The sequence below is a fragment of the Watersipora subatra genome, chromosome 1, assembly GCF_963576615.1.
Source record: "Watersipora subatra chromosome 1, tzWatSuba1.1, whole genome shotgun sequence".
NCBI classification, from domain to species: domain Eukaryota; kingdom Metazoa; phylum Bryozoa; class Gymnolaemata; order Cheilostomatida; family Watersiporidae; genus Watersipora; species Watersipora subatra.
This window is the reverse complement of record NC_088708.1, coordinates 62,465,685-62,490,960: the sequence shown is the minus strand read 5'-3', so window position 1 is coordinate 62,490,960 and position 25,276 is coordinate 62,465,685. Positions and strand designations below refer to the sequence as shown.

At 36.1% G+C, this 25,276-nt stretch overlaps 2 protein-coding genes across 2 annotated transcripts; one reads left to right on the top strand and one right to left on the bottom strand.

Annotated features, from left to right (window-relative positions):
- The first annotated feature begins 4,301 nt into the window (after window positions 1-4,301).
- LOC137385901 (2-amino-3-carboxymuconate-6-semialdehyde decarboxylase-like) lies at window positions 4,302-15,558 on the top strand. The gene is made up of 9 exons (XM_068072509.1): window positions 4,302-4,372; window positions 5,055-5,202; window positions 5,299-5,348; window positions 5,481-5,640; window positions 6,022-6,098; window positions 6,181-6,351; window positions 7,551-7,742; window positions 12,211-12,309; window positions 15,294-15,558. Exons 1-9 carry the CDS (start codon window positions 4,313-4,315, stop codon window positions 15,348-15,350), a joined length of 1,014 nt encoding a protein of 337 aa, XP_067928610.1. The 5' UTR covers window positions 4,302-4,312; the 3' UTR covers window positions 15,351-15,558.
- LOC137385902 (ras-like protein RAS2) lies at window positions 15,269-23,345 on the bottom strand. Its single transcript, XM_068072510.1, has 6 exons — window positions 23,208-23,345; window positions 22,259-22,434; window positions 21,949-22,005; window positions 21,359-21,432; window positions 20,877-21,068; window positions 15,269-16,120 (listed from the first exon to the last, which is right to left on the bottom strand). The coding sequence occupies exons 2-6, from the start codon at window positions 22,347-22,349 to the stop codon at window positions 15,884-15,886; spliced, it is 651 nt and encodes a 216-aa protein (XP_067928611.1). The 5' UTR covers window positions 22,350-22,434; window positions 23,208-23,345; the 3' UTR covers window positions 15,269-15,883.
- Window positions 23,346-25,276: the final 1,931 nt, after the last annotated feature.

Sequence of the window (25,276 nt, the reverse complement as noted above, 5' to 3'; positions counted from 1 at the left end):
AATTGAGAACGAATGGCTCGGGTCCTACATCAAACAAAATTTCACTCAACTGAAAGCCGAACTGTTTAGGTCTCTATTTTTTAAATATGTCGGTTATTTTATGTGAATTATAGAATATTTTTAGGTTTTAATTTGATCTCTAATTTTATGTAATTTTTTTAATTTAAAATGTAATTTGCCAAGTTGAAAGCTAATCTGTTGATCATTTCTTATATATCCCTTTGTCACTTAGTTTTTACCATATAATTTATGAACTCTGTTCTCATAGATATCTTTAGTACTCGAACAAGCATGCGAAGTCACAATACACGATGTCTAGAAGTTGACATTTGTCTTTGAGAAAGGGGAAGGCCTGTTGAAGCAAGTCTCAAATGCAGTGAAACTACCATGATATTTCTGATTTTTATCTTCTAAAAGGGAGGTTTACAGACAGTTTGTTAAAATTTTTGGCACTCTCAAGGTGTTTCTCTAGTAACTTTGTTCATACATCATAAACATGATATATTGCACTTGTTCATACATATAAGTGTAAACATAATATATTATATTTGTTCATACATATAAGTGTGAACATGATATAGTACACTTTTTCTTCCTTTTCCATAATATATTACACTTGGAATGCTACCACCCAATACTTGTGATATTTAATCTTCTTTGGCAATACAAATACTTGCATAGATATATGATAAATGTCTTTTAGCATCAAAATTTTTAAAAAAGGCTATGACTACATACTTGTTTGGTCGGTTACACTTTGCTGCTTCTGCTAGTCGTAACTTCATCCCATCATGCACACCCTCTCATTTCATATCTTCTACCAACCTCTGTCTTTAGAGTTCCCATTAGTCATAATAGCAGAGCTTGGTTTGCGTTTTGTAATTGTAGATACAAAGAGAACATTAGATGAGTTTGGAGAATATGTAAAAATTCATCATTTGATAGGAAGTTGATACTTCATCAACTTCAAAACAATGCTTCTATTTGACTAACGATTTATATTGGAAATATTGGCCTCTTTTTACATGTCACCTTTTTGTCTTTATGCATGGTTTTGCTAACCCTTTCAATTTCCTCCCTACATTTTTATGTTAAGCATGCTTATCTGCCAATTACTGAAGCTACTTTTGTGCATATACAACTTTCGTTCAGGTGATGTTCTTCAGCCATTAGCAATGTCAAGAGTTATAATTCCTATGATATGTTGATTAATAAGATAAAGTTTTAAGGAATGAAAAGATTAATGAGTGTATGTCTTCACCACATAGTTACAGAAAACAGACTGATTGCTCATAAATTAAGCATTCAATAAATGAGGTCAAAGCTATACATGAAGCTGAATAAGCATAACAGCACACCTCCCTTATTAATAGTCTCAAAAAGTTAAACAAAACAGTCCTCAAAAATTAACAATATATGTTATCAAATTAACCACTCGTAATGATGATAAATTGCTGCACATCATATCATCCAAGACAGGGTACTGTGGAGAGTTCTGACTTGACATTTTTTATAGCGTGGGTCATGTTTACAGCTCGTGTCTATTTTTTTTGGCTCAATAACTCTAAGTAGCTTAGTGAGCTCGGAAATTTTAGGAAAGAATTTACCTAGTTGGTTTACGGATTCAAAAAATAACTAGATCTTTGATACATGAAGGGTCAGGTAACTGCAAAATGTCTTGTTTGGGTCTGGCTGCTCACCTTGCTCACTGATGGCGTGACCTGAGAGTTTTAATGAATTCCTATTGAACAAACATTTCTCAGGGCTTAAAGTCATTCCGGCATCTTGGAGACGGTTCAGCACTTTGCATACACTGTTGTCATGTTTTTCTTCACTAATAGTACTGTAAACTAACAGATCGTCTATACGACATACAATATGGTCGTTCATCAAGAATATCAAACATGCATCGTTGAAATATATCTCCTGAGCTGATATAGGCCAAATGGTACTAGATTGTAGCAGTAACGTCCAAATGGAGTTATGCATGTGGTTAGTAGTCTAGAGTTTTTTTCGAGTGGTATCTGATAATATCCAAAATTTGCATCTAGTTTAACAGGAATTTCGCTCCTGATATTTTTGCTAAAGTGTTGTCTACAGAACTGCTGGGATGAGTGTCACGTTCTACTGCACTTTTCAGTTTAGTCAAGTCTGCACATAGACGAATTTGAGTAGGATTTTCTTTAGGTAGTGGCACCAGAGCATCAGTCTGTAGGAACCCCTACTTTAAACATTATACCCTTACTTTCCATTTCATCTAGTTGTTTTTTGACCATCGATAGCAACCGTTGAGAGACCTCGTACAGCACGTGTAACGCAGTGGGTTTCACATCTTCCCTTAGCTGAATTTTGTACGTCTGTGTAACATTAACTTTGTCTAGGCCTTCCATGGTCTGTCATTCTGCATCTGGGAACTTATTTCATCAAGAGATATTGCATTACTGTCATCCTCTGCAATTTCTGTGATATGAGCTGGTTTGTTACGGCATTTAGATTTACTTGCTAGGCACTGTGATTTGTTGTGAGGGTTTTTACTCCATATCTGTTGCATTTGCTTTGCTTGATTTCAAATTTAGACGTTGCAACGTTGGGACTAATCCTTGGTTTAGGTGTGCTGTGATTTGACTTTGCGCTTTTCACTGTGTCTGTAGTTGGGATGTACAATAGTCTTAGCCTGTTTAGCAATTTCATGCCTGCGACAGATTTGGACTGCATTTGCCAGTGTGAGATCTGCTTCAGACTAATTTATCGCTGAACTTGTCATCATCTACTCCAACGACTATTCTGTCTCTGATGAGTTTTTCACGTAAGGCACCATACTCACAGTATTCCGCTTGTCGATTTAGTCTATTTATAAATACATGCATATCCATTCCTTCTCTATTTTGAACAAGTTTGTTGAACTCGGCTCTTTCAAAAACAGTGTTTGTTCGTACTCCAAAATAGTCATCAAATGTTGTTAACACTTCATCATGGGTATTTTCAGGAATGCCTCTGGATAGAATAATATCTTCAGCCTGTTCTCTGAGATAATATACTAGTGTGTTTATCTGTTCACCGTCAGGTTGTTCATTTATTTCACTGGCTTCCCTGTATCTCAGCCATCTGGCTATTCACCTTGTCAATTTACCAGGTTCAGAGAAATCAAAGTTACTTGGTGGAGTTATCCTAGGTGGCGGTGCTCCGTGTGCTTGCACAGCAGGCTCCTCTTCTTCAGTCATTTTTACAGAATGTCAGATACAATAATGTCATAAATAATATGTTAATAATTACTGAATGTGCTGTTTATTCATAGGGAACCCTCTATCCCATCGCTGCCACCATATAATATGTTGATTAATAAGATTAAGTTTTAATGAATAGACAGATTAAACAGTGTATGTCTTCACCACATAATTACAGGAAACAGACTGATTGCTCATTAATTAAGCATTCAATATATAAGGTCAAAGCTATACATGAAGCTGAATAAGCATAACAACACAACCTTTGTAAATGTTGTGGTAGGTTCGATGGTGCTTCTTAGTTATATTCTCACCATCAATAGAATACTCAAGAGCTTGTCTAGATATTCATTTGTCCTTTTTGTTCATTAGCTAAATATCTTATATATTACTGTCAGTGTCACTTTTAAATCATTCAAAACGGCCGTTCGCTTTTTCTCTTGCTTTAAGCAAGACTTATCCTTTTAGTTTCTCATTTTCTGCATTAGTTTTTTCGATGACATAGTATATACAGGTAACATGCAGGTTATTTAAAGTCTAATGTTATATGTTGTTCAAATTGCATTCTTGTTGAGTGTTCAATGCTACAATTCCTGTTAATAATAACATTTTATGCAAAAAAATTACAACATCACAGCAGTCATTTTGCTACTCAAATGTTTTAATCGCTAGCCTACAATGTAGTTTCATTTATATTTTGCGCTGCAATTAATGTTTTCTCTCCACAGTTTGTCCTGAGTGAACTGTACCATCATTACAAGCGTAATGGAGCTTACGGTAGAATTTAGTATAAAGCTCTTACCTTATGCTTTCTTTTCTGTGTTCTGGTTTATGTGCCTATACCACTTCTTGGCTGGACCTGTTGCACAATGTTCCTTTTAGCTGTAGATCCTTATGTAATTGCTTTTGTGCTTCAGTAGCAGTCAAGAGCACACTACTTCTAAACTCATTTTCCAAAACTTACGAGTGGTCGGCATAACACCCAAAGCTTCCTTTGTCGCAACACACGCACACACACTTTATCATATTATCGTTCTTGTATTAGGTTTTTGGTTACACATTCTTTTATTCTTGATAGCACGAAGAATATGATAAAGATTGACATACACAACCATATTCTACCTCAGAGTTGGCCAAATCTAAAAGAGGTTTGTCGCTAGCTTGCTTTATAAGTTGAACAAATAGACAAACATTTAAGATAATTTTTATATCATCTGTATAATCTTTGAGCTTGTGGATGCTCATTGTTTCTATGATCATACTGGCCTTACAAACAAGCTCCAATCAATTACAAACAACAATTATTGTTTAAATGGCCTCTGTTCAGTTCTACAATGTTGTTAGTTTAACAAGCTACAGATTAAAACAGCTCGAATGAGAAATTACGGTCTTAGCGATATCGTAGTCTTAGCGATTCTTGTCATATTTTTCAAATGTCATATTGTTTTTGTGTGTACTGAGTAGATATCAATTTCAAAATTTAGCCAGTTATATTCAACTATGTAGAAATGTAATATATTTTGAATTATCAGTCAAAATTATTAAAAATTTTAGGGATGAGGGCTAAATCTATCGTCGGATAGAAAAACAAATTACTATCTACTGTAATTCAAGGGCTTTGCGAGTTTAAAATTTTTCAATTAACTTTTTAAGAGTTGTTATAGGTTTTCTAATCATCAATTTGTCATCAGGAATTCAATTCTAGTATAACAGGTATACTCATAGGCTTTTCTTACTTTAATTTGCATGATATATCTTTAAGCATAAAATTAAGTCTTTGTATGGGTAAGTCTAACAAAACACTATCTCGACTGACTGATTACTTGACAGAGATATGGTTATGATGGATTCATTGAGATGGAGGAATGTTGTGATGGGTCAGGCAAGTCTAGGATGATGAAAAATGGTCAGCTATTTCGGGTTGTCGAAAAGAACTGCTACAATCTTGAGGAGCGACTCAAGGAAATGGATGCTACCGGTAGATATTTTCATTAGTTCATGTCATTCCATTTGAATCGTTTTCGCATAAAAAAATGGTTTACTTCAACTTGGAAAGTTTTGTAATATGTTGTAGGGGTGACAATACAAGTTTTGTCCACTGTTCCAGTCATGTTTAGCTATTGGGTAAGTGGTGTGCAGTGGGATAACCCAAGATTACTTCATTATGTTTCTTTCAGATTTGTCTAAATTTATCAAAACTGTTACTCAGTGCTTTTATGAAGTAGTTTCTTGTTCATTATACATTTCTAATCTAAGGCTAAGGCGGAAGATACTCTGGATCTCTCTAGGATACTGAATGATGATTTGGCTCGGAGTGTTTCCAAGTATCCTCATAGATTCAGAGCGTTTGGTACTCTTCCTATGCAAGCACCAGAAATGGCTGCAGTCGAGTTGAAGAGATGCGTCAATGAATTAGGTATGACATAGGGATGGAATGAAGGGAATGAATTGTCATTTCAAATGCACGTAGTTTAACTTTTAAATTAGTTGTTGTTTAGATATGCTAAAAACTTCATCAATTCAAGTACGACTTTCATCAGCCTTCTCATCTATTTGATTTCTTCCGTCTGCTTGTGTTTCAAGACGATCATTGTATTGTAAATACAACGGACACAAAGCGTCTGAAATAACTAGTTTAAGAGTATCTATGTAAGTCATACAAACTGTGTAAGTCAATTCACTGTGCATTTGTCATAGCACTTTGATTTTTGGGCTGTTTATAGATGGGTGTGATCAAGTGCATCATGAAATGACAACTCCAATTATTGTCATGTATATTGCATTTCGCTGTTCCTAGGATTTGTTGGGGTGCAGATCGGTTCACATATCAATGAATGGAACCTCGATGCTCCAGAACTGTATCCAGTTTGGCAGGTTAGTAGTCTGTCGGGCATCACATTCTGTCTCCTAAATCTGAGGCTTCCCTGGCCATTCCAAAAACATTTAATATTGACAGGCTGCTGAGGATGTAGATTGTGCAATATTTGTGCACCCATGGGACATGCAGCTAGATGGACGACATTCAAAATATTGGCTGCCATGGCTTGTGGGAATGCCTGCTGAAACCTGTACCGCTATTTGCTGTATGATATTTGGTGGAGTACTCAAAAAGTTTCCAAAGCTTAAGGTATGAAGTTGTTTTCTCTTGACATTAACTGAAAGACAACTCTTTAGATGTTCATAAACTCATCTCACTCAAGCTCATATTGGTTTAGGACAGTATTTCTCAAACTTTTCTTTATTGCTCGCTACCCATTTCTTTTTTGCAACATCGTCTACCATCTGGTTTCAGAATAACTTATTGTACTCAGCTCTACCTGCATTTATTGTACCATAACACCAATAAATAAACAAACCAACGCAATTTAATTGAATATACGCAACTTTTTTTCTTTGCAATATTTGTCTATCTGTGGCATAGCCTTACGCACAGCACATCTGACATCATATTCAGGATCTTACCAGTAGACGATTTCAGCTCTTGAATTTAATGGCCATGAAGGTCAAAAACCCTTGTTCACATTTCTGCGAGCAGGAGAAACCAGTAGCTAACGAAAAGTATTTCGAACTAATGATGGGTAGGCAAAAATTATGCTCAGCCAGAAATATATGGGACAGCATTCCTTGCCCAGCTGAACTTGTTGCCACGTTTTGGTTGTAAAATAACCTGATCATCAACCATTATCTTCACATTACACTTAAAAAGCTCTCATATACCACTAGTGGCACCATACCACTGTTTGAGGACCACTGAATAAGAACCTTTGCACTTTTCAATGCTTTGACTTACGTTTATGCTAGAGTGACAGTTTGACAGTTGTGTCTCACATAGCTTCACTCTCATCCAGATTATCTCTACTGACTCACTGATTCCAAAACATGGCAGGGTCTAGTCATCATTGTAAATTAAATCCTGCAACGCGCGACTATTTTTTTTAGTTTTCTAAGATATCTGATAGAATTGAAGGTTTTCTAGTTGTACGTGCTCATTGTAAAGTTTCTCTCATTTACGCTGATGAAATTTTGTTTCAATAGGCTGATCCAAATCTGGATGTGTGCTTTATTGGATAAAATGCTATTTAAAAACTGCTATTATTTCCGTCTAAGCTGTGATCTTTGATCTTTTTTGTGACTTGTTGATTTGAATGATATTCAAAAAAATTGTTTAGTAAACTAATACAAAAGATTTAAGGACCGTTTATTATATAATGGTGATCCTAAAATATTGAAATGTTTGTATCTGACAGTCTCCAAAAGTGAGAGAAAACTTGTAGCAATGACCTGTTGCACTGTGTCAACTATTGGAAATAACTCGATTTATTTCAGGTATGTTTTGCTCATGGCGGTGGCTCATTTCCATTCACCGTCGGCAGAATAGCGCACGGTTTTGAGGCTAGACCAGATCTGTGCGCTGTCAGTTGTGATGTGAATCCAATGGACTATCTAGGCAGAATATACACGGACACTCTGGTGCATGAGGCAAATGCTCTAGACCTGCTCTTAAATACTATTGGTCAAGTGAGTTTCTCTCTCCAATCCTATTCGTCGGTTACTGTAGTTTTTCATACTCATTGGTCAGATCATTTAAAATCTTAAATATTGTGATTAGGTAGTTTGTTCAGCATCCTATCCTATAGCTGATTGGTCTCAATGTAGCTGACGTTACGCTGTCTAACACTTCCTCATTTCCTCATAATTGCAGCTTATAGGGAAACCTGTTCATGCCCTATTTATATATGCATTCTATGCATCCAGTGAATGTCAGATGAGGCCATCTCATACATGTGCTCTGTTTTACCTTTACGATGTGCTAGGACACCTGTCACTGTCGGCGTCAGGCTGTAGGCACCTTAGCTACATGCCTTTGTAATTCCATTCTATGGACTAATATAAGAATTAGGATTGTCTTTCGTGTTAGATTCCAGGAAAAGAAGTTAATGATTTAGCACGTACATAGCATGGTGTGTATTTGAATAGAACATAATGGGCGAGGTCGGAGAACTCCCTGTTCTCACACTAACAATGCTCAAAGGCTATACTAAGAACCTGTGGTTGTCGTTTATTCTTTTCAACAGCTGGTCAGAATATTTGGTGTTTTTAATCGAGATTGCTGCTACTTTTATCACACAACCTGCCAGTTATAGAAACTCAACAGTTTTTCTATCGCTTCTAATAACTGGTTTTGCGTAAATTAGTATAACTATATGTTCCTGACAGGATTCTCATTAATTTTATAAGTTTCTATTCTGGTAATTTATTTCATTGACAAGAGCCTAGTTGGCCACGATGATGTTTTCATTTTTAAATTTAAACTGGAAAATTGTTAACCTTTAAAGATGAACTCACGCAAAGTTTTAGTGGATTTTATCAAAAAGTATCGATATTTTTCTATCATTTGAGATTGTTTTTTATGTTTGAGGTGATCTGACTATCAGGATGTTTCAAGATTAAAATCAACAATACTTGATCACGGTTGAAAAGCTCACACGGAAAATAAGTGCCAAAATGCCGTCACCGGTTGCATGTCTGGTCGTCTCTCATCATTGATATCAACTATTACATTCATGTTGCAACGTTATGCGTTTTTATTCTGTCAGTCTCTTCGCTGAAGTGCAACTATAGTCCAACTGTCATAATCGCTCTTCCGCTCGAAGTTTAGCATTCCGAGAAAGGATCTCAATCAAACTATTATATATTTGAACTGAGTAGGTTTACAAAGACCAAAAATGCATCAAATTCAGGTTTGATGTCTTAGCTTTGTATTTATATTATTATCATTTGCATCAATTCAATGATGTAATGTAAGTTCACCTTTAAGGCTATTCACTGACATCAAACCATCGGTCCATCTACCTAGTTATGTGTCGAAAGCTTGGTGAGTCGCTCAGTGATTATATTACCTAGCCAATGTTATCTGCTTGCCATTTCCTCTCAGGAATACTTGTAAAGTTATGCCGCTCATTTCGTAAATGGAATGTCAATTACACAATCACCCGAGCGAGTCTGAACTAGTCCACTGCCAAACTGACTGTATAATAATAATAAGCACTTTGCCCTGGGAGTTACGTCATGCCCATGGTGCCTCCGTTGCTCTCTCGTCGTACTATCGTGTTACGCATTCCACTGTATCAAATAAATCAATAGTATCGACTTTTCAGTGTGACAGAACAATGTTCTACTAGAAGAAATTGTCGTAATGGGACTTGATCTAAAGAGCAGTAATTTTGGCTAAGCCTTTTAGGATATGACCAATAAATCATTTGAAGATCATTGAAGATAAGCAAAAGCTTTCCTATTTGTAAAATAGTAGATACTCTCTGGAATTGAACCACTTTTCTTTATGTCAAGTCAGATCCCCTTTTATACCATTGAGCCTACCATACCGAATGTGATAATGGCTTCTTCCCTGCCACTGCTTTCTCTATATGCCATGGCTCAGAGCGTTTAGGCGCCGTGTTGCCCGATGTCGTAATGAGAGTTGATTGTTGTTATTGTTGCTATGCCCGCTAGAGTCTTCGTGATTCACTTACTGGTTACGACATCATTTGTTGATGCTTTCTCATCACATGTAGCTAATAGTGTCAATTTGTGGAACAAAGTTCTTCTAGTGTTTTATCACTACACCACCGCATGCCTTGTACCGACCTGCACAAACTGTGACCTGCACAAACTGTTGAATCTACGTGGGCTTAAATAGATGCTTAGGGTGACACTTACTTGACCTTGAAGAGCAGAGGTATTTGTTAGTAAGCTGCCTTATTTAACACGCTCATTGATGAGGTGACATAACCAAGGGCAGTTGCTGACCTACCATCATTACTGTCTATATTATTGGTTAACTGACAGCATTTTAAAATTGTATTCATTTATACAGATGTAACCATATTTCGTTGTTCAGCAATTATTGTGATCTTAAAGAAGATAAAACCAATTTTGGAGACAAAAACACTCATGATGCGAGTTCCAAGCTGCGACTTAAGGAGGTCATTTTTCTGGCCAATGTATGGACAATGATCTACAATGTCAATGCCAAACATTAGCCAATCCCTTGACATGAGACAAACATTAGCCAATCCCTTGACATGAGACAAACATTAGCCAATCCCTTGACATGAGACAAACATTAGCCAATCCCTTGACATGAGACAAACATTAGCCAATCCCTTGACATGAGACAAACATTAGCCAATCCCTTGACATGAGACAAACATTAGCCAATCCCTTGACATGAGACAAACATTAGCCAATCCCTTGACATGAGACAAACATTAGCCAATCCCTTGACATGAGACAAACATTAGCCAATCCCTTGACATGAGACAAACATTAGCCAATCCCTTGACATGAGACAAACATTAGCCAATCCCTTGACATGAGACAAACATTAGCCAATCCCTTGACATGAGACAAACATTAGCCAATCCCTTGACATGAGACAAACATTAGCCAATCCCTTGACATGAGACAAACATTAGCCAATCCCTTGACATGAGACAAACATTAGCCAATCCCTTGACATGAGACAAACATTAGCCAATCCCTTGACATGAGACAAACATTAGCCAATCCCTTGACATGAGACAAACATTAGCCAATCCCTTGACATGAGACAAACATTAGCCAATCCCTTGACATGAGACAAACATTAGCCAATCCCTTGACATGAGACAAACATTAGCCAATCCCTTGACATGAGACAAACATTAGCCAATCCCTTGACATGAGACAAACATTAGCCAATCCCTTGACATGAGACAAACATTAGCCAATCCCTTGACATGAGACAAACGCTTCTTTTGGCCGCCATTATAATACATTCTCCCATTCTAGTTGCCGTGTTACATATTTTGGCTACCCAACATGGCAAAGAATGATAGCGCAAGGTCTAAGCTGGTTCCACAAATCCTGAAAAAATGTCTGCACCCTGTTCATACATCTCACAATAACTTTCAAGCGTTTGTTATAGAATTATACCAATTGACTTGCCTGTACATCTTGTCTTATGGAATGCACTAGCAAGAAAATCTTCCTTTCCACAAATAGACAATTTCCAAAAATGTCTGTAAAAATTAGCTACTCTCCGGTAGCCGTCTCTTTAAAACCTTTTAACGCACGCTCTGTTTTTATGAATAAAAATTTGGAATGGCCATTTTTTAGATAATCTCGTTAGAAGAAAAAATGATTTTAATACAATCATAAAGCATTGCAGATATTTCCAATCCATACTGTGCAAAAATCGTGAATCCTTTTGTCCATTTTCACGACATAAAAGTGTTGAAAAAACCTGATATTTGGGCGACGTTATACAGAAATATTATTGAAACACTAATGCTATCTGTTACTATTAATGCAATTAAAATTGTCAGTTCACCTTTAAGCAAGGTGTCTTTTTTCATTATCTGGCATGCGGAGCTATTTAACTACGATCAACAGCCCTGAGCAGCCTTTTATGTAGTTTATCTATTTACATGTTGTTCAGTTCATCAGTAATAGTTTACAAAAAATATTTTTGCTTGTATTTAGTATTATCGACTTGCTAACCTTATATCGCCCAATTAGCTCATAGGGTTTGTTGTAGTCGCTTGAGATATGATTTTAAAATAAATTCTTAGAATAATTTTGGAAAACTTGTGATAAAGTTTGAATCAGCTTCGCTCAACACGCAAAGAGATGCTCATCGGAGGTTTCCTCATTTCTTTGGGTTTTAATCTTTTTTTATATTGAACCTGTCTAGACTCATTTTACTAAAAGTCCTCTAAAATTTATTCAGCACCTCGATATTTAAAATGGCTTTAAAAGAAACCAAAGAACCACAGATGTATGACAAGATGAAGGATCAAAATGTTGCCTAATATGGACAGCTTGATACGCACTGATAACGCTGTTTCTATGGCAACATAGTCTAGCTCAGCTATAGTGAATAATGAAAAATAGAAGTTCGATAACAACGCTATTTGTTAGCTCAAGATCCGCAATCTTTTTGCAGGACCACGTAATCCTAGGCACCGATTATCCATTTCCTCTTGGAGACTTGACAGCTGGTAGCGCTATAGAGTCATCACAGGCTTTGTCTTCTGATGTTAAGGTAGGTATAGGCTCAAATATCGACTTATTTCTACCTCAACATACCGAGTTGTCGATATATCATGCAAAATTTGTGTGTGTGTGTGTGTGTGTGTGTTTTATTTCACCTTTAAAGATTACACAATTGAATTAATACTCGAGACAAAATATAATTAACCAATGCGTGAAAAAAATAACAATAAGTAAGAAATGATGATGGGGCCCATTGCGAAATGGCAAAGCCAGTGGTACGCGAGCCCGAGTCAGCAGCACAAAAACCAGACCGTAACACTCACTCTCCAGACTGGAGATGGTGCCTCAATTCCACCTTATATTTACCGAGACATTTTATTGATCTTATTGAATTAGGTAGTCGATTCCACAGCGCAGGTGTTGCAAAGTTTGAGGATCGTTGACCGGCTAAAGTTAGATGATTAGGTACGGGAAGAGAAAGTAATTGATGACGAGTATTATAAAATGGTAGTGCTGGATCACATTTTGAGTAAAATAATTTATGGGCTTGAATAAGCAACTTATATTTATGCAATTTATCAATAGTTAAAATATCAGAGGTTTTAAATAAATCGTTTGTTGGAAATCCAAATGGCTTACGGTTAATGATTCTGACAATTTTCTTTTGAAACTGTATTATTTTGCTAAGATGAATTTTGGATGCATTGCCATAAGTTTCTATTGAATAGCATAATTTGGAGTGAATAAGTGTGTAATAAAGCATAATCAGCAATTTTTTTGGAATGAAAGCACTTATGCGGTAAAAGATGCCTGGTATAGGCCGTAAATCTAATAAAAGCTTACGAGCGTGGGAAGACCAGTTCAAATTTTTATCAATTGACACTCCAAGAAATTTGACTTCATCAATTGCTTTAATAAAAGTGTTATTAAAAAGAATAGGCTGATCAAATTTAATTTTGCTCTGGTAATTTTTAAAAACAGTAAAACAGGTTTTGTCAAAGTTAATGGTTAATTTGTTCGTTTGACACCAATCAGCTAGTTTTTCAAGATCAGATTGGACTTTAGGTAAATCGTCGTTTAGGTTCTTTGAACTCATAAACAAATTGGTATCATCAGCATACAATATAGGAGTTAGATGAGTTAAACAATCACAAAGATCATTTATGTAAATTAAGAATAAAGTCGGGCCTAGCACCGAGCCCTGAGGTACGCCACAAGTCAAATTGTCAGCGTTAGAAAAAGTATCATTAATTTTTGTTGTTTGGGTTCGGCGGGTTAAATAGCTTTGTATCCATCTGATGGTTAACTCACTAAAATTAAATTGCTCTAGTTTTTTAAATAATATTGCGTGATCGATCGTATCAAAGGCCTTCCTGAAATCTATAAAAATTCCTATAACACATTCACTTCGGTCAAACGATTCTAGAATTTGGTTAGTAAAAGTTGAGATGGCATCAGATGTCATCAGATTGTCTCAAACTACAAACAGAGTTTCAGCTTGCCTTGTCTGAAGTTTCTCAAAACCTAATTTTGTAAATCAGTACATGTGTAATAGGCCTAAATTCTCTTTCACATAGTCTGGTTCTGATTCCATGAAGACTAGTGCAAAAGATAACGATGTGAAAAAAGTAGGCAGTTCATGTTTTGGAACTAAAACTACAAATGTTATAAACATGAGTGAAAATTCTCAGACCGATTCCTAAACAATTTTTAGAAACTATCTCGTAGTTATTGTGAAGATAAATGTAAATACGAAATAAAATATCAAGGTTTGGCCATGCCCTTCTGTGGGTTGCACTATTCATGAACGCATGTTTGTAAAGCCTGTTCTTGCGCAAAGGCTGCAATTTTTGGCATAGGCTCAAATGCTGGAAGTGACGGAGACCAGCATAGTATAATTATCGCCTACCCAGTAGGCTATTGCATGATTCCTCGATCACGCCCTGATTGTAGTGTTTTACATTCAGTTTGTACTTTTTATTAGCATGGCAAATACTTCGGGTGACTGATATCAGTGTTTGAAACTGAACCTCACTCTCAATAACTGTTCATGATCTGAAAGAACTTGCATTGTATGAGCAGCTTTCAATAGATGTATTTTCACATTCTCATCTTTCAATAGGCGTACCGGTATGTTCACATTCTCAGCTTTCAATAGATGTATGTTCACATTCTCATCTTTCAATAGATGTATGTTCACATTCTCATCTTTCAATAGATGTATGTTCACATTCTCATCTTTCAATATATGTATGTTCACATTCTCATCTTTCAATAGATGTATGTTCACATTCTCATCTTTCAATAGGTGTACCGGTATGTTCACATTCTCAGCTTTCAATAGATGTATGTTCACATTCTCAGCTTTCAATAGATGTAGCCTATGTTCACATTCTCAGCTTTCAATAGGTGTATGTTCATGTTCACATTCTCATCTTTTAATAGATGTATGTTCACATTCTCAGCTTTCAATAGATGTATGTTCACATTCACAGCTTTCAATAGATGTATGTTATATTCTCAGCTTTCAATAGATGTATTCAACACATTCTCACGGTGAAGGTGTAGTGTTTTGATGAATCGTGACAGCAGCGTTGTAGCCATTCTATGTCACAGAGAATAGCTTTATTAATAAGTCCATTAGTTGTTTTTCGTTTTTGTCAATTGTAAACTTTAAACTTACTGAGCACAGCCATAAAAATGATAGCAAAAAGTATGAACGGTGGTAACCAAAGCCTACATGTACAAGTGTCTATCGCAATCAATGTCAGCCATTAGAGTGGAAATGGCATCATCTGCGCTAGGTCAATAAATAAATTGCTTTATTTATAAATTGAATTATAACTATTCAACTTATCCACTAAGCTCGGCTAATGCTCTTTGCAAAATGTCAGTTGGCAATTGGAGTACGTTGATGTCAGCTTTTCATCCAGCTTTTCATCCAGCTTTTCATAGCTGTCAGCAGCTCTGATCAAGTTGATTGAGTCATACGAGAGAGGAATACAAGGCATGGTTGTTATACTTTATTTGTAGAAAAAGTTGTTCCATGGCAATGGGATGAAGTTTCTCAACATAAAACTGGATAAGTAGGAATGCAATTGCAATTATAAACATATCAGTGATCATATCAGTGATCATATCAGTGATTATATTTTATCTCTATATCAGCCATATTTACACAAATGTTTACGAACATTTCTTAACCTTTTAATTTATCTATAATATGCACCAATGTTCTATTTCAAAGTGTGAGCTAGCTATGGCCAGCTGAGGGTAATAAATATTATACACAACTGTACAGTGGTGGAAGTGACATAGCTTCGTGTATGAGCAGGCTAATGTACAACAGCTTACTATGGGACTAGTAGACTTACATTTAGGGAAGAGACGGAGGTATTTGAGTCTTTTCAACTATAATTAGTTAAAATAACCAGTTTGAGAATACAGAGACGAGACAGGAGGGCCAATTGTTTGTGCATTGATGAGTTCTAGCTACTGTTTGGAAGAAAGGGTAGGCGCGCGGTAAGTCTCTTTTTTGTATCCAATCTTCAATTGCAATAGCTAGTTAACCAGTTTCACTTTCCTAATGGAAGACTAAATAAATATAAAAAGATTATAAAAAATCAGGCTTTCCGTTGCTTCGGAGATTTAGCCCAATTCTTTATCTGTTTCAAACATTGTCTAAAGCCACCGTTCTTGTGTTTCTTAGTCATCTCATTGTATTTCACTCTCTCAGTCTTTCGGACTTGTCTAATAATCTGGTGGAATATTTCATCAACGCCTTGACGTCTTGCAGCAGAGCTTTCAAAAAAAGGGCAGCCGTATTGATCGGCCAGCGCTTGGCCCTCCGCAATTGGCACCTACAAAACAAAGAGCCATGGTTATCGAGGACTGCATAGTTCACATTCCTCTCTCACAATGGCCTATACATACGACCAGCAACTCTAAACAAAGCCCGCTAGAGCAAACCAGCTTTAGCGTGTGCAAAACATTGATTCTGACACGAAAGGAATTTCGTTTTTTGAAGTTGGGTAAATAAACTGAAAATTGACTAGGTGTGAGTTCTTGATGGCCTGGACACTAGGTGCGCAATGAGGTGGTCGCGATGGGAGCTCATTTCTGTCCAAGCATCGTGTTTACTAAATGTTCAGCTAGAAGACCATTATCTCTGGAAATTAGCTTCATATGGCAGTTATTCACAGTGATTTTACAGCCCTGGAGAAGATAAAGATGAATCAACAATAACAACCCTGGATTGAGACATTGCCTGATGTATAAAAGCATAATTATAGATATCTGAGGGACAGTCTGTTGGGATCTGTAATAGTGATGTGGGCTGCCAACTCATAAACAATTATCGTGTTGATGAGGAAAGGGAACACAAAAGTTGAGGCCAAGGAGGAAATAGTTGAGAAGATGTGTGGGTGCAGGCCTCATAATACACAGACAACCACTCCTTCCTATAGTATAGTATACCCATTACAAACTGTGGTGGTTGCTGGGCTCAAAAATTGATAAACATACTATTAAGGCATGCAATTAGTGAAGTAACAACATAGAAATTTTTTTAAACACGCATGTGAAATTGTATCATACAGTTGTTACTTCATTGATACAATATGCATAATAATATGTATAATAGTGACCATCATGGGCAGCTGTAATAGTCAATAACAATGGATAGATGAGTAATAACAATAGAACTTGATATAAATAATATATTATATCCATTGATTAAATCAAAACTTGTAAGGACCACCTACGGCATTTATCTCATCACATCAAATACCTCGTCACATAGGGACTTCTTCACCTAGGGACTTCTTCACCTAGGGTGCGTTGCTTTCGCGAATTTACAAGTGTTACCTACGACTGAGTATGAACAAGATTTGCTCATTTAGCAATCAACCATCTAAGGATGCCACGAGATATAAAATGGTCGAAGAGTGAAAGCTAGCTAATCACAGTTAAGCATCAGTAAAATTTAACGGCGAGATACAGATTCTGATTGTTTCCACATGGCGTAGTAACCATACCCATTGATGCTAAACGCGTTACACATATGATAATATTTTATGTAAATGTTCATTTCTAATAGCATGTCCATGGATTGAGAAAAAGAAAAGCAATGACCTCGCAAAACTAGCCAAACCAATATTATTTATGCATGAAGACTGGACTACCATCTACTGCAGTGGCTGACATTCAATTTGACAATGTCATCATCAGATAGCAAGATTATACATGTGGCTAAATCACTAGGGAGAGCACTAGGCATGGAAAAAGCTGGTATATATTAAACACAAACAATCATCATTGCTGACTTGACATTTTACACGGTCATGTGATTCCGTATGATTCATGTGTTCTCATCGCTACTAAGAAGTACTTAAGACCAGCCAACAATGTCCATGTCGGAGATATGCTCCATCTTCAAAACTCATAAAATATTTATTTTGGTAAAATTTAAGAGCTGCCAAATATGTCAGTCGGTCTATATGACTTCACAGGATTGATTTCATTCAATCTAATTTAATCTGTGTGTTGATAAGTGTAGAAGTAATAATTGCAGGTGTCACGCGAATGGTGTGTCGAGGTTGCTAGCAACAATGACTGCTAGCAACAATGACGGACTCAAATTCAAATGTTAATATGAAATAAGCCATATTCATTATTTTGCAACATTAAGGCGAGTTTCTAGCAGAATAGAGTTGATCTTCAAGAACCAACCTTTTTCCTTCAACAGCAGTACATGTACATTGACAGGATCAATCTTTCAAATTGCATCGATCTAAATTGCATCGATCTAATTTCCGTCGATCTTAGTTGACCTAGTATTTATACACTTCTATCTACCTTCTAGTTTCAATCTTTTGTTATTCACACTTTATCATGGACAGTGGTTTATTGAAAACTAAGCGTCAATGGCCAGTTCACTAATTAAATATATTGGTTTGCAAGATTTAATATCACGTCATAAAGGATGATTTTTGTAGTAAATTTTACATAAAATGCGTAAAGCTGCTTTTTGGAATCATGAACTGGTAGCTAATCTTGTGACATTAACTATAAGATAAAACAGGGTTTGATCTTTTTATGTTGCTATTAGAAATCTCATGACTTTTTCTTGATCATCATAAGATATCTTGATCAACATAAGATATCTTGATCAACATAAGATATCTTGATCAACATCAGCAGTAAACAAAGCAATCGTATGTTCCTGCGAAATGTTTAACGCTACTTGAAATAATCTTCGTGGTGTAGCGGCTTAACTGACACATTATAGAGACTTTTTGCTATGTGAAAAGGTTGCTTGTAAATGAATGCACGATATGGTTTTGCAAAAACTTGGAAAAAAACATCTCTTTTAAATTAAACTAGTTCAATAATTTCAAACCGCTAAACAGATTTGCTAAAGCTCGCTAGCTCTTGGCAGTGATAAATTGTTTTGGTTTTGACATTTCTGCTTCTCTACCATTCCAAAATCTTTCCTCAATGTTTGGGTATTAGAGACAAGATGGCTCATGGAATAAAACCTCATTGCATAATCTATAAAAATATTTGGGAATGTTACATTTGCCTTCAAATAAACACCAGGTGCAACTATGGGAATGGTCAGCCAGAAGCAGGAAAATTACAAGTATGCATTGCATACTTGAATGTACTAATTTCATTCTCTCCATGAACTAATTGTTTCATATACCGAGTTGATATCTGGGTAGCAACACAATTACATCCATTAGTTTAAAAAGTGTTATTACTCCCATCTGTAAGCTTACCTTTATGAAACTTGTCTCAGTGGTCAAAAATACAATGTTGTTGCAAAGTGACAATTTGTTAGCTGTTGTAAAAAACACTACTTAGCAGATTTCTGGTCATGAAACTTAATAGATGGTGTGGAGTAGTGCTGGGCACGGGTAACAAAACCCGTTAAACTAGCGGGTTTATCTTCTATCGAGTCTCGGGTAATTGAGGTTTCGATCTTGCGTGTTCAGATTTTGACTTGCAAGTTGGGGTTTTGGTACACACATCCGTTGAGTAGAGTGGACAAAAAATGTTGGCCAAGAAGTACTTGGCCCAGCACTAGCATGGAGTATTCATATTGTAGAGTAGTGGCTTGCAACAATTCTTTTTCTCATATGGAATGGCACACTATTGGATCGCCTGTTCTGGTGCCTGCCAGATGGCCAAAGAGATCCAAGAATATTCCAGCAACAATTATCATTAAATAACTGCACGCGGCTATCCGACTCGTTCCATATAACAATGGTGATAGATAGTCAATTCATAAATGGCTGAAACTTTTAAGTTTTACACTACAATGGGTCGAATACATAACTGCATGCTTTTAAGAACAGCAGAGTATATATAATAGCCCAACATAATTCTGAAATTCTAGTGGGTAAGACTGGTAAACACAGTTGGTTGAGTGCAGATGGACAGGAATTTTGTGGCAAGTGTGTAACCAAGAAAATTGCTAATTTAAGGCCTTTACTAGTTTGTTGAATGTTGAGCAATAGCGCTATATAATTTTCTTGTACCAAAGGAATTGTGGGTAGTATTGTGCATAATTCAATTGTTAGGTTTTTAATATTTAAGTCAACGGCCAAAAATCCCTTCATCAGTTTTCACCTGACCTTGTCTTAAAAAAGGTAATAAATAAATTGGCTTTATTTAAAAAAACTTTAATTCTTGTTTTAGCATCGAGTCTCTTAACTATATGTCTTTCACCAACACTAAAAATAAAGGGAAATAATGCAAGGCCTAGTCATGGACGTCTTAGGATACTAGATATTAGCTATTTTTTGTGTATTTTCAATATTCAAAAAGTAATATAAGTGTTCTACACCCTGTTCAATTTAAATACAGAGAACAATTGACATTAGCGCTTCCTGTCTGCTAATAATACTCGCATAGGTGAGTTTGCAAAAAATGGCAAGCAAAGTCAACCATAAAAACTTATGTTAAAGTCGGCTTGCTGTTCAGTAAGGTTTCACTACGTGAGGTGTTCCGGTTGTTGTATAGGTAGGTACTGAAACATCTATATGCTGAGGGTGTTTCAATGCAATATGGCGATACAATTCATGGGCAGTGCAACCAGTTCACCAAACTGTCATTCTTTGACGCAACCACCTGTAGTACTTGAGCTGATAGCGGTTTCATAAACCTATGACTCAATGACTGACTGATATTGTTAATAGTTCTCTCACAGTTTATTCATGGGAAGCGCGATCACACAATCCTTAATCCTCACCTTTTAAAATTCAACATATGACTAATACTCACAAAAATACTTACAAAAGACTATTGAGCAATTGCAGTATGCAAATAATTAGAATTTATTCTTGAACTGGAAAGTGGTTAGCAAACTTTATAGGTACCTCCTATCTCTGTTTCAATAGCACTTCCTTCTGAAAACTTCGACCCATACTTTACAGAGCTTGAAGCGCATCAGATTCTAGCAAGAGTTGTAGCTGATGCGTGGTTGGCAGATACATACAGCTAAACTGTTATATTTTCTTGGAGTTCGAGACAAACGATATCTGAGACAGTGAAAGTAATCTGGCAGATTTATTTAGCACCCAAAAGGCATCGTAGTGGCATTAGACTGACCTGTCTGCTGCTGGCCAGGTCCAGTTTATTGCCCACAAGTATGATGGGTATATTCTCGCTGCATCTCACTCTCTTAACCAGCCTACTGTACTCCTTCACTTCATTGAAGCTGCGCCTGTCCGTCACCGAGTAGCATATAATAAAACCTTCTCCGCTTCTCATGTACTGCTCTCTCATAGCTGTGAACTCGCGCTGTAACAGAAGAAGCTCGGGTAAATATTGTGAAATGGAGGAAAGGACTGCTGGTGTTTGCTGCGTATGCGGCGATGCAATCTGGCAAATCGCCTAACTAACAAACGAGCTCCTGCCATATTGGCAAGCCTGTCTGACGGTGATGTGATATAAACAATGTTCTTGAACCACTAGAAAAATGACATTGACTCCATAAAAACACCTCGCAATGTACCTTTCAATCACTGGAATGTTCCAAGTATGTTTCTCATCCACAACCTGTGCAGTGTTATCCTGTAACAGTCACCTACCTGTCCAGCAGTGTCAAGGATGTCAAGATGAGCTATTTCGCCATCCACAATGCATTGTTGTCTGTAAGCATCCTCTGTAAGACCACAACAACAAAATATCAACATATTAGCAAGCATGGGACCTGGATGATCCAGTTTTGAGGATATACACTAAACAGGCATCCCAGGGGTCTCCAATGGTTAGAGATTAGAGACTAACCGAAAATTGTGGCTAATTACTTGACTAATCTCTAGCCCCTGATTAACAGAGTGCAGATCAAAGTGATTATAACTTTAGTAAGCGCCATTACACAGCTATAGTTTGGGTTCCAATAATGAGCTCTGTCAACAATGGGGTTGTAATTCGCTAAGTCCAAAACAACAGTTTTTAGGCACAGCCGGAGACTGTGAGGTAATCAATCATGCCTGAACCAATCCCTAGTAGTAGGGCCCAGCTGGTCACTATAGACAACTAAAAACATAGGGTGCCTTGAGCCTGTTACATACATAAACATTACAGAGACCACTCCTGGATATTTTCCAAGTCATTTGCTAAAGGATTAATGTCAACTCGCTAGGCAAAATGAAACAAAATTGTTAGCATGGCTTACCGATGGTAGGGTCATGGGTCTCCACAAATGTGCTTGAAACGAACTGCATGGTCAAAGCTGCAACAATATATTCACAAATACATCAACCATTGATGTTTCATAGAAGAGGCACTACAGTAAAAGGCAACAACGGAAGCAACAAGACAAGCAGAGGTCAAACTTTTGGTGCATGTTATGAACAAAAAGGCATACTTATATATATGCTATGAATGCAAAAGTACATCCTTACATGGGATGGTACAGTGTCCCATTACAGGCACAACTTACATACACTATTCTGAAGGTTTCTGAAGACAGTATTTTTTCTCACCTGATTTTCCTACTCCACCATCTCCAAGTATTACTATTTTATATGGAAGACTGTGCCTCTCTTTACCGAGAGAGTCTGTTTTTCCTGACATTTTGGAACTAACCAAATATCTAGTAATCAGCTTTCTTCAGAAGTAAAGATCAGTCACTTAAAAGCCCTACGTGAAGATACCTTCCCTACAAATAAATATGTGAATCGAGTAAAACAACAAGTTTACATTGTTAAGCCAACATCGTATTTTGAGCCATTATAGCTTTGACGATATCGCTGTAGAATCGCATCCATTATCATTATATGAGAAAATGATAGAGCCAACAGCAGGTGTGATTTGTTACAAAATGCATAGCCTGACAACATTCGAAAGTTAACATAACATCAGTCACGAGGCGATTCTGACAAAAAATCCAGAGGCATCAGGCCATTTCTAGAAAAGTGATCATTGAGGTGTTTATTACAATTCAACTTCAGATTATAAGAGTAGTCGTAGAAAACCTCATTAAAAAAATATAGTTAAATTTTTTTATTGGATTGAACAAGCACCGACTTATGACAAAAGTGCACTTAACTTCTAGTTGTAACAAAGGTTTAAAATTAATGTGAGTTTCCAAATCTTGTTAGCTACTGCTGTGACTTCCAAAACGATATAGGTGACGCAGCATTAATAATCGAGTCAACTTTATTGACAAGTTTCAGTTACTCAAAACTAAATCGAACTAGCTTCTGCATGAAAAACGCCAACATTAAATTGCAATACGTTGAATAAAACTATTACTGTAGAGGACTGGTTAGAAAACGTTCACACAAACTAGGTGATGCGCAGTGCTATTAAAAAATAAGTTTATTATTTAGCCCTAACAAGTTGCGCCTGATTCTTTTTTTTCTATTTGTTAAAAAAGGTTCTGTACTAGTAAAAAGGTTGCTCACGATGATGAAACAGCAATCCACTCACCTTATGAACAAGTTGGCAGAATATAAACTCATTTTGTTTTTCTTGCCAGCACGACTCTAAATGGACGCCGTCCTAACATTCTCTACAAATGTTGAGCAAAAGTTACTATATTTAGAGCACGAATGTTATTGGATGTTGATGTTGTCGTTTTGTTGACACGATGTAGCAGCATGTTTGCACCTACATAGAAGTATTCTTGTAGCTTAAAAGAGGGGATTACTCTATATAAAGTAAAATTATTTGGGTAGATAACCCTCTATGTACGACAAGCGGCATGACAATATGGAGTGTTTTGGTGTAGGTAGATATGTTTACAATAAACAGTATAATGCAAAAAATTACTGCAGTTTGTAAACAATGTTGAGTTAATTTTGGCATCAAGCATTTGTGATTGTTTCAAGGCAATCTTTCAAGCTGTAGCTTTATACAATATGTATCATAAAGTATCTTCATATTTTTATTTTGCCATTATGTTATTAACAATACTTCCAATGAGGTGGTTGACAAAAATTGGCAGCTTTAGAGATGGTTTTATTAATTAGGTCAACACAAAGAGTGTATTATTAATTTGCAGCAAAAGTTTAAAAGTTGTGATTTGTAACCTTTCTGCATGAGTAACCAAAAAACATTTCATCAAATTGATCTTCAGTATAGATCTATAGTACAGTTACTTCAAGCTTTTTAACACTATTTTGATAACTAATTAGAGCCTCAGTGTATGTATTTTATAACTATGGCTGCCTATGCCTATGAGGTGGTCTTTGGCATATAATATAAACAAGATCTATGTTAAATTTTTCATGCAACATCGGAATACTATTATAGTTCTCTGATTGCATTTACAGAGAATATAGAGACTTTAATAGAGCAGTGTAAAACTATAAAATAAACTTTAAATTTGGTTCAGTGAAAGTAGCAAATTGTTTGACTTTACCTTCATATACCTATGCATGAAATATGAGTTATAATAACTCGTATATGCATAATGTTAGTTTAAAGATAGCACTTAATAATCGTACATTTTTATGGGTGCAGTAAGTGTTACTTACATTAAAAGTATGTTTCATAATTTTCAATAAAACTGCACATAGCAAATAATTACGCATTTACAACCATCCAAAAACACATAAAAAATATTCATATAACATATTCAATGCTTCAAAAGTAACCTTTAGTTTTAGCAACTTTGCTTGGGTAGACAACTCCACATAAAGATCACTAAATACAGGTTCACAATATTATATGAATGTCTGTTCATTCTAGAATAATATCATATAATATGTTTAGCAGGTAGTTTTATTAAAATACCCAACCACAAAATTAATCCTTACAAGCCAACTCAAAGCTGACCGATTTTGTTAAAGTTGTTATCTACCCAATGCAGTTCCAAAAAAGCGTATACATGGTTCTTTCTTAACATTTGAAGGTTGAAGAGGTAAGAAATGGATGGTAAAATCAATATGCTTTAATTTTTATGAAGCATACAAGGGAGTTGTCCACTCTTGACATACTCTGTTGCTTATCATAATGCTAAAAGAGTTCAAAATTATTATATTAAAATGACTGGGTATAAGGAAAATCATAAAAACTACAGCTGCTTTGCTCTGCGTTTAGCAATTTAAACATACAAAGAAATTTGTGTAATCTTGATATGACAGCCTCTGCCTTACGATGTTACCCTACCTTGTATTTTTGGGATACCCTTCCACCTTATAGCTATAGCTTGCAGAGGTATTTTAGCCAAATCTGAGCCTTATTGTTAGCTATGCGCTAAACTAGTGGTTTCTATAGATACTTTTCTCATAGCATTATTTGTCACCTTGTACTATCTGATTCAACTATACAGCGTAGTCAAATTAGGTACTGAGAGTTGTGCTAACGTTATTCCGCTTGTTCTGTTCATCAAGTAGTTAAACTCTACTTCTCACAGCCAATCTCATGAAAAAGCTTATATCCGGCTAAATAAAAACAGAAGAGCTGGTAAATAAAGATAAAAGCTAAAAAACAAAACACAGTATGTCTGAAAACATTCATCATTTGCCTGAGGATTCTGCTATTAAGATTTTTAC

What these genes read in the sequence shown, in the direction of transcription:
- LOC137385901 (XM_068072509.1), top strand. Translation starts at nt 4,313, where the DNA reads ATGATAAAGATTGACATACACAACCATATTCTACCTCAGAGTTGGCCA. An exon ending in TCTTAAATACTATTGGTCAA is followed by an intron (nt 7,743 to 12,210) that starts GTGAGTTTCTCT and finishes ATCTTTTTGCAG; the next exon opens with GACCACGTAATCCTAGGCAC. An exon ending in CTTTGTCTTCTGATGTTAAG is followed by an intron (nt 12,310 to 15,293) that starts GTAGGTATAGGC and finishes CTTTATTTGTAG; the next exon opens with AAAAAGTTGTTCCATGGCAA.
- LOC137385902 (XM_068072510.1), bottom strand. Translation starts at nt 22,349, where the DNA reads ATGTCAGGAAAAACAGACTCTCTCGGTAAAGAGAGGCACAGTCTTCCA. An exon ending in TCCTTGACACTGCTGGACAG is followed by an intron (nt 21,069 to 21,358) that starts GTAGGTGACTGT and finishes CTTCTGTTACAG; the next exon opens with CGCGAGTTCACAGCTATGAG. An exon ending in ACCTGGCCAGCAGCAGACAG is followed by an intron (nt 16,121 to 20,876) that starts GTCAGTCTAATG and finishes TTTGTTTTGTAG; the next exon opens with GTGCCAATTGCGGAGGGCCA.